At 34.7% G+C, this 15813-nt stretch overlaps 1 protein-coding gene across 3 annotated transcripts in view; it reads left to right on the top strand.

Moving 5' to 3' along the window:
* The window catches only part of TBC1D23 (TBC1 domain family member 23), a 48736-nt gene extending 40927 nt beyond the window's left edge, over positions 1-7809 (top strand). For all 3 annotated transcript variants that reach the window (XM_011354468.2, XM_011354458.2, XM_023527525.1), the window contains 4 exons: positions 1275-1363; positions 3695-3830; positions 5144-5338; positions 6162-7809. In XM_011354468.2, coding sequence (XP_011352770.1) covers positions 1275-1363; positions 3695-3830; positions 5144-5338; positions 6162-6243 — 502 coding nt within the window. In that variant the 3' untranslated portion in view covers positions 6244-7809. The remainder of the gene's footprint in view (positions 1-1274; positions 1364-3694; positions 3831-5143; positions 5339-6161) is intronic.
* Positions 7810-15813: the final 8004 nt, after the last annotated feature.

Here is a 15813-nt window from a genome sequence, read left to right as displayed (position 1 = left end):
ATTTTTAGATAATGCTATATTTGTCTTTGCCTTTTGTAAGAAAGCTGAATCTGAGTTTTATAAATATTTTAACTTTCTTTTATCTGATGAGCATAGTTTGATAATTCACAGGACTTTACATTACATATATTTTAACATAAACTCAAACGATTACAATTTTAACATAATCAAACTTTAAGCTATGTATTGATTAACCTAACTTATAATTCCCAGAGTATTTGATTATACACTCCTCTTACTGGTTTTCTATTGAGGAATAATGTTTTGGGATAGATAGAGATTTAAGCCTATTTCAACAAAATTAAGTTGTGATAAGATTTTTATTGATAAAAGATATTAAGAAAAATTTTTAAATATTTGATATCCATCTTCTGGAAAAATTGTATTCTAAGACTAAGACACTTAACTTGATTTTTTTTCCCTACTTTGTACTATCTTTTGATACATGACCCAAAAAAGCCACGAGTTTTCTTCATACTAGTTTTAACTGAACTTTATACTACTAATAATAACAGTGCTTCTCCCCCAGGAACATAGTAGTTTGCCAAAATATTTTAATTTTACTTCTTGTTTATTTGAGATTACTTGAAAAGTAATGGGATTAAATTTTTATATTAAAGAGAGGTTCGTACTTCCTGGAGAACTAATCATGTTCGTGCTTCTTCCACTTGAAGATTCATTTTCATGGGTTATTGACATTTATGTGAAAGAAGTAACAGCAGTAAAAAATGGGAGGAAAAACCTTAAGACACTTTCACCCATATGGGAAGCCTTAAGCAATCCTCCTAGAATTTGAACATTTGACTTCATAATGTGTATTGTCTAACAAACATGTATGTAGCACTTGCTATATGCCAGGCACTGTTTTAAGAGGCTTATAGAATATTAACTGATCTAATTCTTAAAATAATGACGAAAGGTAGATATTGTTATCACCATTTTACAGATGAGGAAACAGAAGCACAGAGAGAGAGGTTAAGCAGTTTCTCTGAGGCCACACAGATCTAGGCATTGGTTTTAAAATGAATATTAAAATTGTTTCCAATTTAATTTTTAGAGATTTGAAAGCATTCAGCCTACCAAGTCCTTATGCCACTTTTGCTAACATATCTTCTTGTCTCATTTCAATTTCCTTAACATAGCTATCCTAAACATGGGTGGTACATGGGCAGACAAAGAACATTTACATTTTGTTTGAATATTCAAATTATACTTGGTGAAAAATTTTTGATGACTTAAGTGATGATTTCCCCCCTAAAATTTTTTAAATATAGGCATGTGAGCAGCAGTGACAGAGTGGGCAAGCCTTACCGTGGTGTAAAGCCTGTGTTCAGCATTGGGGATGAAGAAGAATACGACACAGGTGTAGTAATACACTTATCTATAGGCTGTTTTCCTCAAGCACCAGGAGTGATTATAGAGCTTATTCTGGGACTAGCAAACTACTTTAAGAAAAAAAAAGGACAGTGAGATTCTGTAGAGGAGATTGAAGAGTGTGGTTTTTCTACTATGAGTTCGATTTTTGACTTCTTAAGTTATGCCTATTAGAAATCCAAGCAGAAATGTTGAGTAGGCAGTTCATTATAGGAGACTTTAGTTGAAAAGTCTAAGCTGTTAATAATCTGGGAATCATCAGTGTAGAGATAGTATTTAAATCCATGGATTTAAATCCCCTGATTACCTACCTAGGAGACTGAGTTGTGGTACTGAAGTTCAGAGAATTCCAAAACAGACATCTGAGAAGAGCCTTTTGAAACTGGAGGCAATATCCTAAAGGGCCACAAGATGGGGATATTGTGTCAAGGAAATTTGTCATCCTCTGTGTGGTTGGTTGTCTTTATTGCTGCGTCCGGCAAGTGGTAAATCCTGTCACGTCCAGCGCAGCCCTGGAAAGTAAACCTGAGTGGGAACGGTGGGAGATTGAGAAAAAGAAGACAGAAAGCTGGGGTCAAAAGGTCCACTCTCCACTGATGGTGGAGCAATGGTGCAGTTTTATTTTTGCAAGCTGCTTTTATACAAGAACATACAATTGCTGCTGGCATAAGCAGTTTCTCTAAAGCATAGTAACATTGTTTCTTCTACTTCTCTGAGGCCTCATTTTCTCATGGATTTCATCTTATTTATCTGCCTGTGGCTACATTTGTACTATCTTGTTCTCAGAAAGAGTTTGTAGAGGAGAGGAACCCTTTGGTTGCCCTGGAAGACTGCAAGAACCTTGTCAGTTTACAATCCGCTCTCCACACTTTATATTTTTTTAAATAACATTACTTTGGTCCATAATCCCACTGCCCAGATTACTCTGGTTAAGTAATCATAATATTAATACATGTATTGAAAAAAATGATAGTATATAAATGTAGAAAATTTTTTAGGAGAAAAAAATACTCCTAAATCTCACCTTATTTTTTCTACTTAGTGCTACATGTCGCATATTTTCCATCCCAGCCTGTGTAATTCAGTTCTGTTTCTACCATCTGATCATACCATAATCTAATCAGCCTTCCCTCAGTTGACACTGGTGGAGTTTTTTTTCTGTTTCAAATGGCAGCAGATATTTTTATACATCTATGTAGATGAATTTTTGCAAGTACATCTAGAGGGTAAATTCTTAGTAAGGTTGCTAGATTATAGATAATCGCATTTGACATTTTAATACATATTACAAAATCACTTTCCAGAAAACTTTCATTGAGGTAAATACAATTTTCTACATGCTATTTCTAATTGTTTCTTACCCTTTCCCCCCACCCTCTCTGTTGCCATCTTCCTGTTATCTCTTTCTCTGAATATCTCGACTTCGTTAATTAACAAAGGAGAAAGGCAAATGGATGAATAAATTATGGTATATTCACATGTATCATATATTTATACATACATGTTTACACTTTGGAAAATTGCACAGTAATGAAAATGAGAACTAGAGCATGGGTAAATTTTAGTGTTGGGAGTAGGGTAGCAGTTAGAGAAGAATGCAATTAAAAGTCTACTATTTATATAAATTTTACTTAAAATAAAAACACTATATTATTTAGGGATATTCACATATGGTTAAAGACAAGTATGGAACCAATAACACCAAATTTAGATCATCACTATTTGTTAGTGGGGGGAAAAAGGGGGAATATAATCAGGAGGAGATATATTAAAGCTTCATTTTTTTTTTTAAGCTGGAATATGAGATTTCCTTTTTAAATTTTATCTCTCTATATTTTAAGATATTTCTTAAAAAGCAAAGGGAAGGACATTTATAATTATTAACCCTAGGGACTCATTGCCCACTCTTAAATGAGAAAAACAAAATAATTAGAATGTTTTCTATTTCATGAAAAAAAGTATTATTTATCTCAAGATAGGTGCTTATTATTGGGTAATTCAACCATCTTTCTACAAACTAGTCATACATCATACTTATGTTATCTAAATCAAAAATTAAAATTCTCAGATAGTTTAATCTTTTAAACGTGTATTCTCAACATTTGTACCTAACTCTCTTACCATATAGAGTGATTTTTCATAACAACATTTCTGTATTAGTACCAGTAGCATAAGGAAATACAGTAGTAAGACTAGAATTGATTGTTTTTTTTCCAATCTATGTGTTTAAAATACTACTGAAAATTTTTTCAAGCTGTTGAGAAATTTATCATTTTTAAAGTTGGTAATACTCACTTTTAACTCTTTAAATTCTTTATAGATGAAATTGACAGTTCTTCAATGTCAGATGATGATAGAAAAGAGGTTGTAAACATTCAGACTTGGATAAACAAGCCAGATATCAAGCATCATTTTCCTTGTAAAGAAGTAAAAGAAAATGGACACATGTTTCCTAGGTACTTTTAAAAATGTCTTCTTTGGAAGTAAAATTGAATTTAAGGAAGTTAATAATATAAAACTAAATGATAGGAGAAATTTTATTTATCCAAGTACCATAAAAAATAATTCCCTTCTGTGTGGTTGTCAACATGTATTATATGTCCTGATTTTTAAAAATACTTTTATGTAATTTTTTTGAAATTTTAAACAAGATGAAGAAACAATTGAATACCTTTCTGAGCCTCTCTTAGGTTCATCAGCTTTTAACTTCTTTTGACATTACCCCATCTTTTTTTATGTGTGTATATACTTACACACGTACACATATACTTCCCTTTTGTCCAACTATATACAAGAATCTTACAGATATGACTCTGCCCTTAAATATAGTATAAATCTAAGAATATAAGCATTCTTTTACACAACTCCAGTATCATTATCACATCTTTAAAAACTTTAAAAACGAACATTCAGCACATAGACCATACTCAAGTTTTTCGGAATGCTCCCCAAAGAATCTTTTGTAGTCTTTTTTTTTTTTTCTCCCTGATCTAAGATCCTGTCATGGTTTACACATTGCATTTGCCTGTTGTATCTATGTGGTCTCACCCAGTGTACAAAGTACTACCGTCAACTACCACTTACCCCTTTTCTTCATGATGAATGAATCCTTTGAGTCTAAGCCAGTTGTTCTGCAGAATGTCCCACGTTCTGGACTTGTCTGATATTTGTCTTACTGTATTATCCAAAAGTACAGGAATATTACCACTATATTAAAAGTGAGCTGAAACACTAGGGTTTTTGTTTGTTTGTTTGTTTGTTTTAAATAATTCTCTGCCCATTTTGCCTTCAGGATCCAGCTATTGAATATTATGAAATATGTAAGGCAGCCCAATTATTGCTTAGGAGGTCTTCAATATTAGGCATATGCTATGGTGTGTTGAAAAGACAATATTTTATGAATATAGACATACTGTTAAAAATCTGAAAAGTAGCATATTCCATATAACATATAGAATAGATTCTAAAAAATCTGTTTATTAGTTTAATGATATCTAATTGTATTTTATTTTTTATTATAAAATATTAAAACTTTGCTTTTAAACAGTTATAAGATTTATCTGGTAATAAAACAATTTTGTATACAGCTAAGGGAAAATTGAAAGCTTTTATTAGATAGCTTATTATCTATTAGATGTATGTTTTCACTCAAAAGTAATTTCATCTGGAGTTGAATATTTATAATTTGGGCTGTTTAAGTAACAACTGTTTTGAATGACATTTTTAAAACATTGCTTTTTCTTTTTTTTATGCTTTTTTTCATCTCAAGTCATCTGTTGGTTACTGCAACACATATGTACTGTTTAAGGGAGATTCTTTCCCGGAAAGGATTGGCTTACATACAGTCTCGACAAGCGCTGAATTCTGTAGTTAAAATTACGTCCAAAAAGAAACATCCTGAGCTAATTACCTTCAAGTATGGAAACAGCAGTGCTTCGGGAATAGAAATCCTGGCAATTGAAAGGTAAGATTTTTCTTAGGATAATACCTGACTTATTGAATTAGTTCATTATTAAATGTGGTTTATTTCTCTATTTTGGGGAATAGATATTGGAATACGATACTTGAACCACATTTATTAATATTCTTTGCTTTTTCTTCCATGTCTTTAGTTATGTGTGGTTTAGCCATTAGCACATGATTTCAGTAAGTGCCATAGCTAATTAAAGTTTTTAACAGCAGGGTCTTTAGGAATAATCTACACCAGCACTACACTAAATGCTAGTTTGCAATCAAATAAGAAGTTTGTCTCAGAATGTAAGGCAATATTTTTTTCTTTCATCAAATAATTTTTGTTTTGAAAAACTGTCAATGAACTAAGCAGTGTGTTGAGTGGTATAGTTAATTCACAGTTTGGCATAAGCTCCTTATCTCATTGTGGACCATGACAAATAGTTCATGGACTGGTACAAGGGCCATATACCACACTAATCTTGAAACTAAACCATCTTTAATCTTGTAGATAAAAATGTGAAACTAAGAGGGGTTGAATGACTTCCAAATCTTTACACCCAGCTAGTGATAGAACCAAATATAGCCCTGCTGATTCCTAATCAACAGTCTATTTCACCTTGCTCTAAACTATATGAAATGTCACCTTGTTTTTACATCTAGATTTTTCTTTTGGAATATGCTTTTGAGTATATGTTAATATAAGTTAAGGGGAGTACACAGGAGTGCATTTCTGCTGGCTTTGTAGGTTGAGGAAAGCTTCCTACTGGAAGTGACATCTAAGCTGAGTCCTAAAGAGAAAGCACTATATTTATATATAATTTTTTTCTTCACAGGTATTTGATTCCAAATGCAGGAGATGCTACCAAAGCCATAAAACAACAGATCATGAAAGTTTTGGATGCTTTGGAAAGTTAATATAAAGAAAAATTATTCCAAAAGAAATTAAGGCAACTGAGAGAAACATGGACATATTTTCCTGACTGAATACTAACTGGAGACTTTTGATTTGCTCATGGGATGTTTGAATAGCGGTCTGAAAAGTATAAATTATTATTATCAATCTCTGGACAGTTAAAAAAATTTTTAAATTTTCTTTTGCATTTTTGGTTTTGTAAAATAATTAATTATTAAGGTTAGTTATTAAATGACTTTGAAGTAATTGACCCTGTGCCCTTATGAACAAAGGGTGCAGAATACAGTTCTGTTTTGAAGAGCTGTTTTAAGGGAACATGCATCATTTTCAGATTTAGAAACAACCATTCACATATGTGTTTGCAGTGTCTTCACTTAAATTAGAGATAAAAGTTAGTTGAAGAGACCCCTTTAATTACTACATTTAGTTTTACCCACTGAGCAACATCAGAAACTAAAAAGTATTAATTACATAGATTAATAGCCTGCTGTTTGTTGTTAAAGAGTGAAATCTTTTTTAATGAAATGGATGAAGATTCTAGCCAACTCAGAAATTCAGTACAGCTAGTGAAATGTTGAAACATCAGTTTCCAAATCATCTTTGCATCATTAGCTAATAATTTGAACATGAAGTGCTTCAGATACTAAACTTCATCCTAATGGTTTCTAAGGAACAGTTAAAAGCTTTATAATAAGTAGGTAGGCCTGTTAAGATGATAGTTAACATTTTGGGGACAGATTGTATCTGTAAAAATGTCATTGGTATTTATTACAAATGGAATATTTGATTTGGGATATTTCAAAACAGGTGTTGAACCCACACTGATTATCCTTGGTGAGATAATGGTCTGTGACCACACTAATACCCACTTAAATAAAAGCTAAATAATCAGAGAGCCGTATAAACCACAATTGTTTTTATCATCACTTTCTGAAATTTCTTTAGTTTTTGTCTTGTCTTACTAAAATTCCAGTACTTTGAAACTATTTTCATTCTCTTAATATGACAAAACTGTAAAGTGATCTGCTTTATTTTACAGCTTCCTCAATTTAATTTATCAAGGTTCGTATTAGACACATTAGGTAAGAGAAACCCAGAAACATATTTGAGACCATGGAATGACTTCTGGTAAAATCTATTTGGGAAGTAGCAAATCCTTATAATTTGCCATGTCTTAAAATGTAATGGTTTATCTCTAAGGGGTTGATAAAAGGAATATTTAGATGTACCCTGTTTGCAGCCAGTTATTTTAATTTACTTAATGGAAATCAAGTGAATAAAAAGCAACATAGTTCAAGATATTTTATTCTGATATCTAATAAAAAACAGTTTACTTGAATGGTTGAAGACATTTGCATGAAATTGCACCTAGTGCAATAATTGGTATTTATAACTCTTCCTCCAACTGTATTTTTTTCCTTTTCTTGGTGCCCCCTTTAGAAATGTCCTGAAGTCTCATTTTTTACCCATTTCAGCAATGGGACTTTTTTCATAATATTAATGTAAAGATGTTTGTGTTATCGTTTATAAATTACAATTGTAAATAAACCAGTACTGTTTGCTCAAAACTTTGTTCTTCATGACAGTCACTCTCTCTCCCCTCTTCCCCATTTGTAAGTCTATAGATACCAAAAAATCAAGGGCTATCCTTTCAGTAGAATTTAAATGTTCAGATTTCAGGTTTGAAAGTGTTAGATTCCTATTTCTGTTCATCTAGATGAGGATGGGGAAAGAGGTAGTTTAACACTAATGATGTTAAATTCCACATGAGGTACATTGAACTTCTCTTGAATACAATTTATTATCTGTAATAACACCACAGGTATTAGTCATGAATATTAAATGAAAATACATTTCCTTGATTGTATTAGGCACTTATGTAGCTCATCCTCCCTTCATTGGCTCACTAACCACAGAACTAGAATTCACTCTGGGATATCCACCTGTCATGGACTCAGGATTGCAGAGGTTGCAATATTCTGAGGTTGGTATTATTTTCTGTATTTTCCAATTGAGAAAACCAAGGCTCAAAGACATTGAGTGGCTAAAAAGAGAAAGTGTCCCTTTTTCTCTTCCCATTCCCTGGGAATTATTACTGCTTATTAAGTGTAAAATGAATTCTGTATATAGATCTGATGCCACCTGCCCACCATTAATAAAACATGTTTTCTGGTAGGAGTGATAAATTTGTACTGATTTACTCAACCATTTTTGCCACTAGCATGTTTCACACAGGACCTTTAATTCCTTAGCATGATTTTCTAACATACTGAATTAACCAGCCATAGATTGGCAGGTTGTTGGTTTTTTCTTTTTAATTGACAGTTTGATTTGGGGGGAACCCAACTCCATAGCTTGACTGTGTGATGAAAGTAAAATCTCAGCTTTACCATTAACATTTCATTTACCATGAAATTTTTAAAAATAACATCTTTATTGAAATATTCATATACCATAAAACTCAATTTTTTAAGTCTACAATTCAGTGATTTTTATGGTATACACAGAGTTGTGCTCCCATCACCACTATTTCATTCCAGAACATTTCATCATAAAAATACCATTTACAATAGTTCAAAGCATATCTATGTAGTTCAGAGATATCTATGTGTAAGACTAACAAAACATGTAGGATCGACCTGTATACTGAAAACTACAGAATGCTTATGGAAGAAATCAAAGACCTAAATAAATGGAGAACATGCTGTGTTCATGGATTGGAAGATAGCATAAGATGTCATTTCTTCCCAATTGAACTATAGATGTAATTTAATTGCAGTCAAAATCCTAGATTTTTTGTTAATATAGACAAGCTGAATCTAAAATTCACATGGAAAGGCAAAGGAACTAAAATGTCCAAAACAATTTTGAAAAGTTAGAACAAAGTTGGAGGACTCACACTACCCAATTTTATGATTTACCATAAAGCTTCAGTAATCAAGACAGGTGTTGGTGAAAGGAGAGAGATGTATCAATGCACAGAACACATAGTTCAGAAATGGGCCCACGTAAATAATGGTTAGTTGTTTTTTGGCAAAGCTTCAAAGGCAAATCAATTGAGGAAGGATAGTCATTTCAACATACGAGGTTGAAAAAAACTGGATATCCATAAAGGAATAAATCTCAACCTGTACCTCGTACCTTATACAAAAATTAACTCAAAGTGGAACATATAGTTAAATGTAAAATCCAAACCTATTAAACTAATAGATGAAAATGTGAAAATTTTCATGACATTGGGTTACACCAAGATTTCGATATGAAAAGTATAATCCATTAAATTTTAAAAATTTGACTGTAAACTCAATCAACTTCCCATTTGCCCTGAAAATACTTGCCAGCAATGTTTGTGGCTGCAGCATTTACCCCGAAGTAGCTTGCAGATTACAGTCCTAACTTTACCCCCAAAGTTTGCCACGACATATCTCGTTTGCTCTAGTATGTCAATAGTCCTTGGAAACAAATGACATCATTCTATTTATAGCATTCTGTTTCTAGTAGTGGTATTTCCATTTACAAAATATAGCAATTCTTGATCGCTGAAAATATCAAATCCTAGAAAACAGCATTCCTGCATGTGATGTTAATGCTGGCAGTGAGCTGCACTTTTTTTTTTTTTTAACAAAAAGGGTTAAAACATTTTGCTCTGCAAAAGACACTGTCAATAGAATGGAAAGATAAGCAGTATACTGGGGGAAAAAACTTGCAAAACTTAACCTAACGAAGGATTTGTGTTGAGAACATATAAAGACTTTGAAAACTCAACAATAGGAAAACAAAATGGGCAAAAGATTTAAACAAGTATTTCAAAATAGATATATGGATGGCATATAAGCACATAAAAAAATAGCCATGGGAAATGCAAGTCAAAACCACAATAATACTACTGCACACCTAATTAGAGTGGCTGAAATTGAAAACAAAAGCTGATGATAACAAGTGCTGTGAGTATGTGGAGCAACTAGAATATTTATAACATTGCTTGTGGGAATACAAAATAGTACAGCCACGCGACTAAAGTTTGGCAGTTTTCTAGAAAGTTAAAAATACATTTATCATATGATCCAGCAATTCCACTCCTAGGTATTTACTCTAGAGAAATTAAAATTTATGTTTGCACAAAAACCTGGACAACAATGTGTATAGCAGCTCAGTAATTGCCCAAAGCTGGGAACAAGCCAAATATCCTTCAGTATGTTAACAGATAAACAGATTAGTATATCCATCCAGTGTAATAGTGCTTAGCAATAAAAAAGAATAACTTGATATATGTAACATGTGTGATTCTCAAAGGCATAATGCCACATGAAAGCAGTCACTCAAAATACTGTTATAATTCATTTGTATTACATTCTGGAAAAGGCGAGATTAAAGGTACAGAACTGATGAGTGGTTGCCAGGGGTGAGGGGACAGTTTGATTATGAAGGAGCAAAGGAAGTTGTAGGGTGCTAGAACTGTTGTGTATCCTGCTTGTAGTGGGGGTTACACAAATGTATAATGTATTAAAACATAGAACTACATCAAAAAGATGGGAAATGAAAATATTTTAAAAGCTCATTAATAGGTTTTCAAAATCTGACATTTCTTAGAATTTTCACATTCCTTATTTGATCCTTTCAACTAATTTGTGAAGAGGCAGAGTAAAGAAATTTAGACTAATCTAATTTTTACGAGTGTGAAGTATCACTGTATCTCCAGTGCGTACATCAATGCCTGACATGTAGCTGCCGCGTCCTCTTTCTACCCTACTGCGTGACAAGGTCCGGAGATGGGGACAGAGGCTTCAAGGAATGCATCGTCAAGAACGAGGACGTGGCATGTGTTTAGGGATAATTGGTTTCTTAGAAATGATCCTATTAATAGGGGGAATTTGGGTAGCACAAATTCTAGTAAGTGTAAACGCTATACAAATGGATTTCCTCAAAATTGGCTCTGAGGAAAACATAGTAAATTCCCCGCGTATGGAATCAGCTCTAGTCACCCTGACGTGTCCAGAATGCATAAACCCTTTATTTGAACAATTATTAAGGGAAATTCCTTTTGACGCGCCTCTTAAAGATATTATGAATAAATTATAACAAGCTGAATACTAGAACCAGTTTATACTCCTGTTCCCACGCAGTTAGTAGAAAAATTAGTAAGGATAAGAAATTTACTCATAAGCCTGTGCCTACTATAGAAGGGCCTCCTTTTGTGGCCTAGTGGATAAATAGAAAACTCTGGTATCCACCTAGGGGGGCTAATAGTATGAAAAGATTACCTGATCTTCCTTTGCCTTATTCAGAAGCTTATAATAAAGATAGGATACATGTAGTGAATAAAGATAGAATTCATGTGCCTTATAGTAGTTTAAGTTTCATAGAAAGGCTGGCTAGGTCGGGATCTCCTTGGTGCTTAAAAACAAAGGAACAGAAACTTAGCTTATGAAAGCAGCTTTGTAAAACTGATTTTTATAAATATTTTCCTCATCACTGCACCAAGGAAACTTTTGAACAGCTATGAGAAAGGTTCAGCTTGAACTTTAGATATAGCATAAATCAAATAGCATTTAAAAGATTTCTTCAGGCAGAAAGAAGAACAATGTCTGCCCACAAGCCAATACTTGCTGTTATGAATAAATCTATCTATCACCTTTACTTATATCAAACTGTATCTTACGTAATAGATATAAGAATTAAAGTTTAGATTGTTCCATCAGGTAGTTCTGTTCTAATGATTGAGAGAAAAATGTACTAGTTAATCATGAACATTAATAATAATATACTCTATAGGATTCTGCTCCGCCTAACCACAGAAATTTAACTCCCTGCTACCTTAACAACAAAATATAATCAAATGCCAAATAAAAAGTATAAAAGTTGTACTCAAATCACAATAAAACGGAACAGTGTCACACTGCCTCTGAGCTGTGTAGTTGACTGTCTCCCGCGCCGACGCCTTGCCCACCTTCGGGGCCCCCTGGATCCTGTCGTGGCTGGACCACGGCATGTAGCGGTGGTCATCCTTTATTTGCAGAACAAATGAATGAAAACAAGAATAGGAGGGTTTGCAAACTGGCTGCTTAAGGCTAAATATGACGTTTTGTGTGGTCCACACAATTTTTGATATTTGAACTAAGTGGCAACATTTAAAAATCAGTTTTGTGACCCTCATAACAATCTTATGCTGTGTGTTCTATTATTCCCATATTATGGATGAAGAAATTAAGGCACAAAGAGGATAAGTGATTTCTAAGATGATGCAGCACAAGAGTGGTTTAAAAACAGTCTAGTTACAGCACTCTTGGCTGGAAACCCGCCCCTCTCTTTGGAGTATATGCTATCTTATCTCTTCACCTCCTGAGTTACACAGGGCTGCAGCCTTCCTTAGCGGGGCTGTCTCCTAATAAATTGTACATTCAATAAATCTTACTTTTTCTCAAAAAAATAAAAATAAAAACAGTCTAATTCCAGAGTTCATGCTTATAACTGCTACACTAGGCCCAATCTTTTTGCTGTAGGATGGCCTGGAAACGGTAGGCCAGATCTAGTGGCCTTTTTCAGTACATTGCTCATTTTTTTCTCTTCAAGTCACCAGCTTCATTCCATAGGTAACTTTCTATTCCATGTAGGTATATTGTTGGTATTCTTACCTTAAGTAACTTGCCTAAAGTCACATGACCTTTCATGATGGAGCAAAATTTTGAACTCATGCCTTCTGATTTGTAGACAACTGCATCAGAAATTTAGAAACAATTATATATATGCGTATATATATATACGCATATATATACATACATGGACCCTCTCCCTGTACAAAGCTCTTAAAGCCAATATGATAATTTCCCAGTTTGATCCTTAGTTTTCTTGTAGTATCTCTCCTTGGATCTTTGCCACTCTTAGATTTTCTGCTCTTGTTCTGGGGCAGATTATTCCAATTCTTCCCCCTGATTTTCAGCCTTTCATCTCTATTAGTCATTTGCATACCTATCCCCCAAAATTGAACTCATGTTCCCCTAGACTAACTTTCCTAATACTATGAAGGAGTGATTGGAGGATAAGATGGTGATGGAAAGGAGACCAGTTATAAAATTGTCTGTAGCAGTCTCCTAAATGAGGAAGGCCTAGCCATGGATAGTGGTCATGGGGATAGAAAAGGAGGCAGCAATCAAGGGGTTTTCAGGGGATTAAGTAGGGCTCTGTACTGAACCAGAGGCTGGGGATAAAAGACTTGAAAGACATAGAAATGACTTATATTTAGCGGGGTAAGGGATAGGGAGTAGAGAGAATTGGAAAATGGCACAAATGGTGCCTATAAGTAAATGGGAAAAGCTGGGAGGAGAAGCTCTTTTAGAGATGATAAATGTAGTTTGACAGTTGAGTTTGACTTGGTCTCAAGACATATAAATAGAGATGACTTACAGGCAACTGGAAATACAAGAATAGCTCCCCTGGAGTCAAAATAGAAATCGGACCAGCCTGGAAATGGTCATTAAAGCTGTGAGACATGGTTGACAATACCAGATTTTTAGCTGGGCTTTAAGATCCATTTAGTTCAGTAGTTTTATTCTTTGGCTACTTTTCAAATGTCACATGGAAGGGAACACAGAAACACAAAGGCAGAGCTGCTGTGGTTGAAGGGGTAGGGAGTAGAGTGGTTGCAGGGAGGACTGCACAAACTGGGTAAAGGTCCTGAGAGTGAGGCGATTTGCCCTAGGTATTAACCTCAAATTAGTGGCAGAGGCAGAACTCAAACCCAGCAACTAGCTTTTCCATTCTGCTCGCAAAGTTCTAAAGGAAGGCTCAAGAATATAGTTTTCATTTTTATCTTTCATTATCACCTTTCTCTTCTTTAGAAATGACCCTTATCCAAGTCAGCAGCTTCCCTGCATGAGTATAGGGAAGTTGGCACTCACAGGTTCTTTATCTTGATGGCCCTCTCCTGACGCTCCTTACCTCTTGGCTCCTTCCCAGGCTCCTTCCCAGGCTCCTCGGCTTCTGCCTGTGCCTTTCACAGTCCACTCGTGTGTTCTCATCCACATCCAGAGCTTTGTTTTTAGTTTGAACTGCTGATGACACCTGAATCAGTCTCCAGCCTAGACTGAGGCTTGAGCTTATGTCCAACAGCCTATTGGGAATCTCCACCTGCATGTTCCAATAGCATGTCCAGCCATATTTGGAACCACTGTTAGATGTAACTTTATGGCAATAAACTTACAAATATAGATGAAATGGTCAATTTTTTTTTAAGCTTACAAATGTCTAGTATTGACTCAAGAACCTCAATAGGCTAATAAGCATAGCAGAAATTAAAAGGTTATTAAAGATCTTCCTGCTACAAAGCCTGCTCTAAATAGTCTGTTAAAGCTGCTAAGCCCCCATAATTGCTATGTAACCCCCCCACATTTTATTATGAAAGTTTTAAAATTTTTAAACTTTTAAAAAGTCTTAAAATACTACCATGAAAAAGCTATATATCCTCCTTGTAATAATTAACATTTTGCTATATTTGCTTTATCTCTGTATAAGCACACATTTCCTTTTCATTGACCATTTTCAAGTCAGAGCAGGGGTCCCCAACTCCCAAGCGTGAACTTGTACCAGTCCATGGCCTGTTAGGCCCCAGGCCACACAGCAAGTGAGCAGTGGGTGAGGAAGTGAAGCTTTATCTGTCTTTGCAGTTGCTTCCCAGCACTAGCATCACTGCCTCAGCTCCACTTCAGATCAACAGGCATTACATTCACATAGGAACATGGGTCTCTGGTGCCAAAAAGGTTGGGGACCACTGAGTTAGACATCTGACACTTCACCCCTAAATACTTCATGTATCTCCTCAGAGTAAAGACGTTATCTGTCATAATTACAATACCATTATCACACAAAATTCATTAAAGCATCAAATATCCAGTTCATATCGAAATGCCCCTAAACGTCCTACAATTGTTTTATAGTCTTCTTTTTAAAACTAGGGTTCATTTCAATACAATCGAAACTATTACAGAGCATTAAAAAGGATAGCAAGTTTTGTTTTATTATTTTCGATCCCCAAACTTGACAAAAGCACAAAAATCAAAAAGCAATCCTGATTAATGAACATAAATGCAAAACATCTAAAATAATATTAGCAGATTCAACATATTAGACGACTGAATTGTTGAGGATATTGGGTTTGAACCCTTAGTTTTGCTTTTCCCCTCTCTCATTACGAGCAGCCTTGTACTCAGGTCCCACTGAAGTCTTGTGTGCCTAAACTAACCCATAAAATGCCATCCCCGTCACACCAACTTGTTCAGATAGACCAAGGCAATCAGCACACAGTATTATCCCTGGACACAGAGCTAATCCAACCGGCAAGAGATTCAGTCCTTTTGCTAAGAATCGGAGAGGCCTGTTGTTAAACATTTACCAGCACGCCACCCTGATTTAGGTCGCCCCCTTCTCTTTGTCCCTTTGCCTTTCGAGGCATTCCTTTTTCTGGACTGTGTTGTAATTAGAGGTTTCTCGTTTTCTCACCCTAGGGCAAACAGCTTGCGATTATTATGTGCTTGAAGCGTACAGGAAGACCCTCCAGTGTAGCCGAAGGTGGGGGTGGG

The sequence above is a fragment of the Pteropus vampyrus genome, unplaced genomic scaffold (assembly GCF_000151845.1).
Source record: "Pteropus vampyrus isolate Shadow unplaced genomic scaffold, Pvam_2.0 Scaffold1, whole genome shotgun sequence".
Lineage (NCBI taxonomy): Eukaryota > Metazoa > Chordata > Mammalia > Chiroptera > Pteropodidae > Pteropus > Pteropus vampyrus.
The sequence above is the reverse complement of the archived record's forward strand: the minus strand, read 5'-3'. Positions and strand labels throughout refer to the sequence as shown.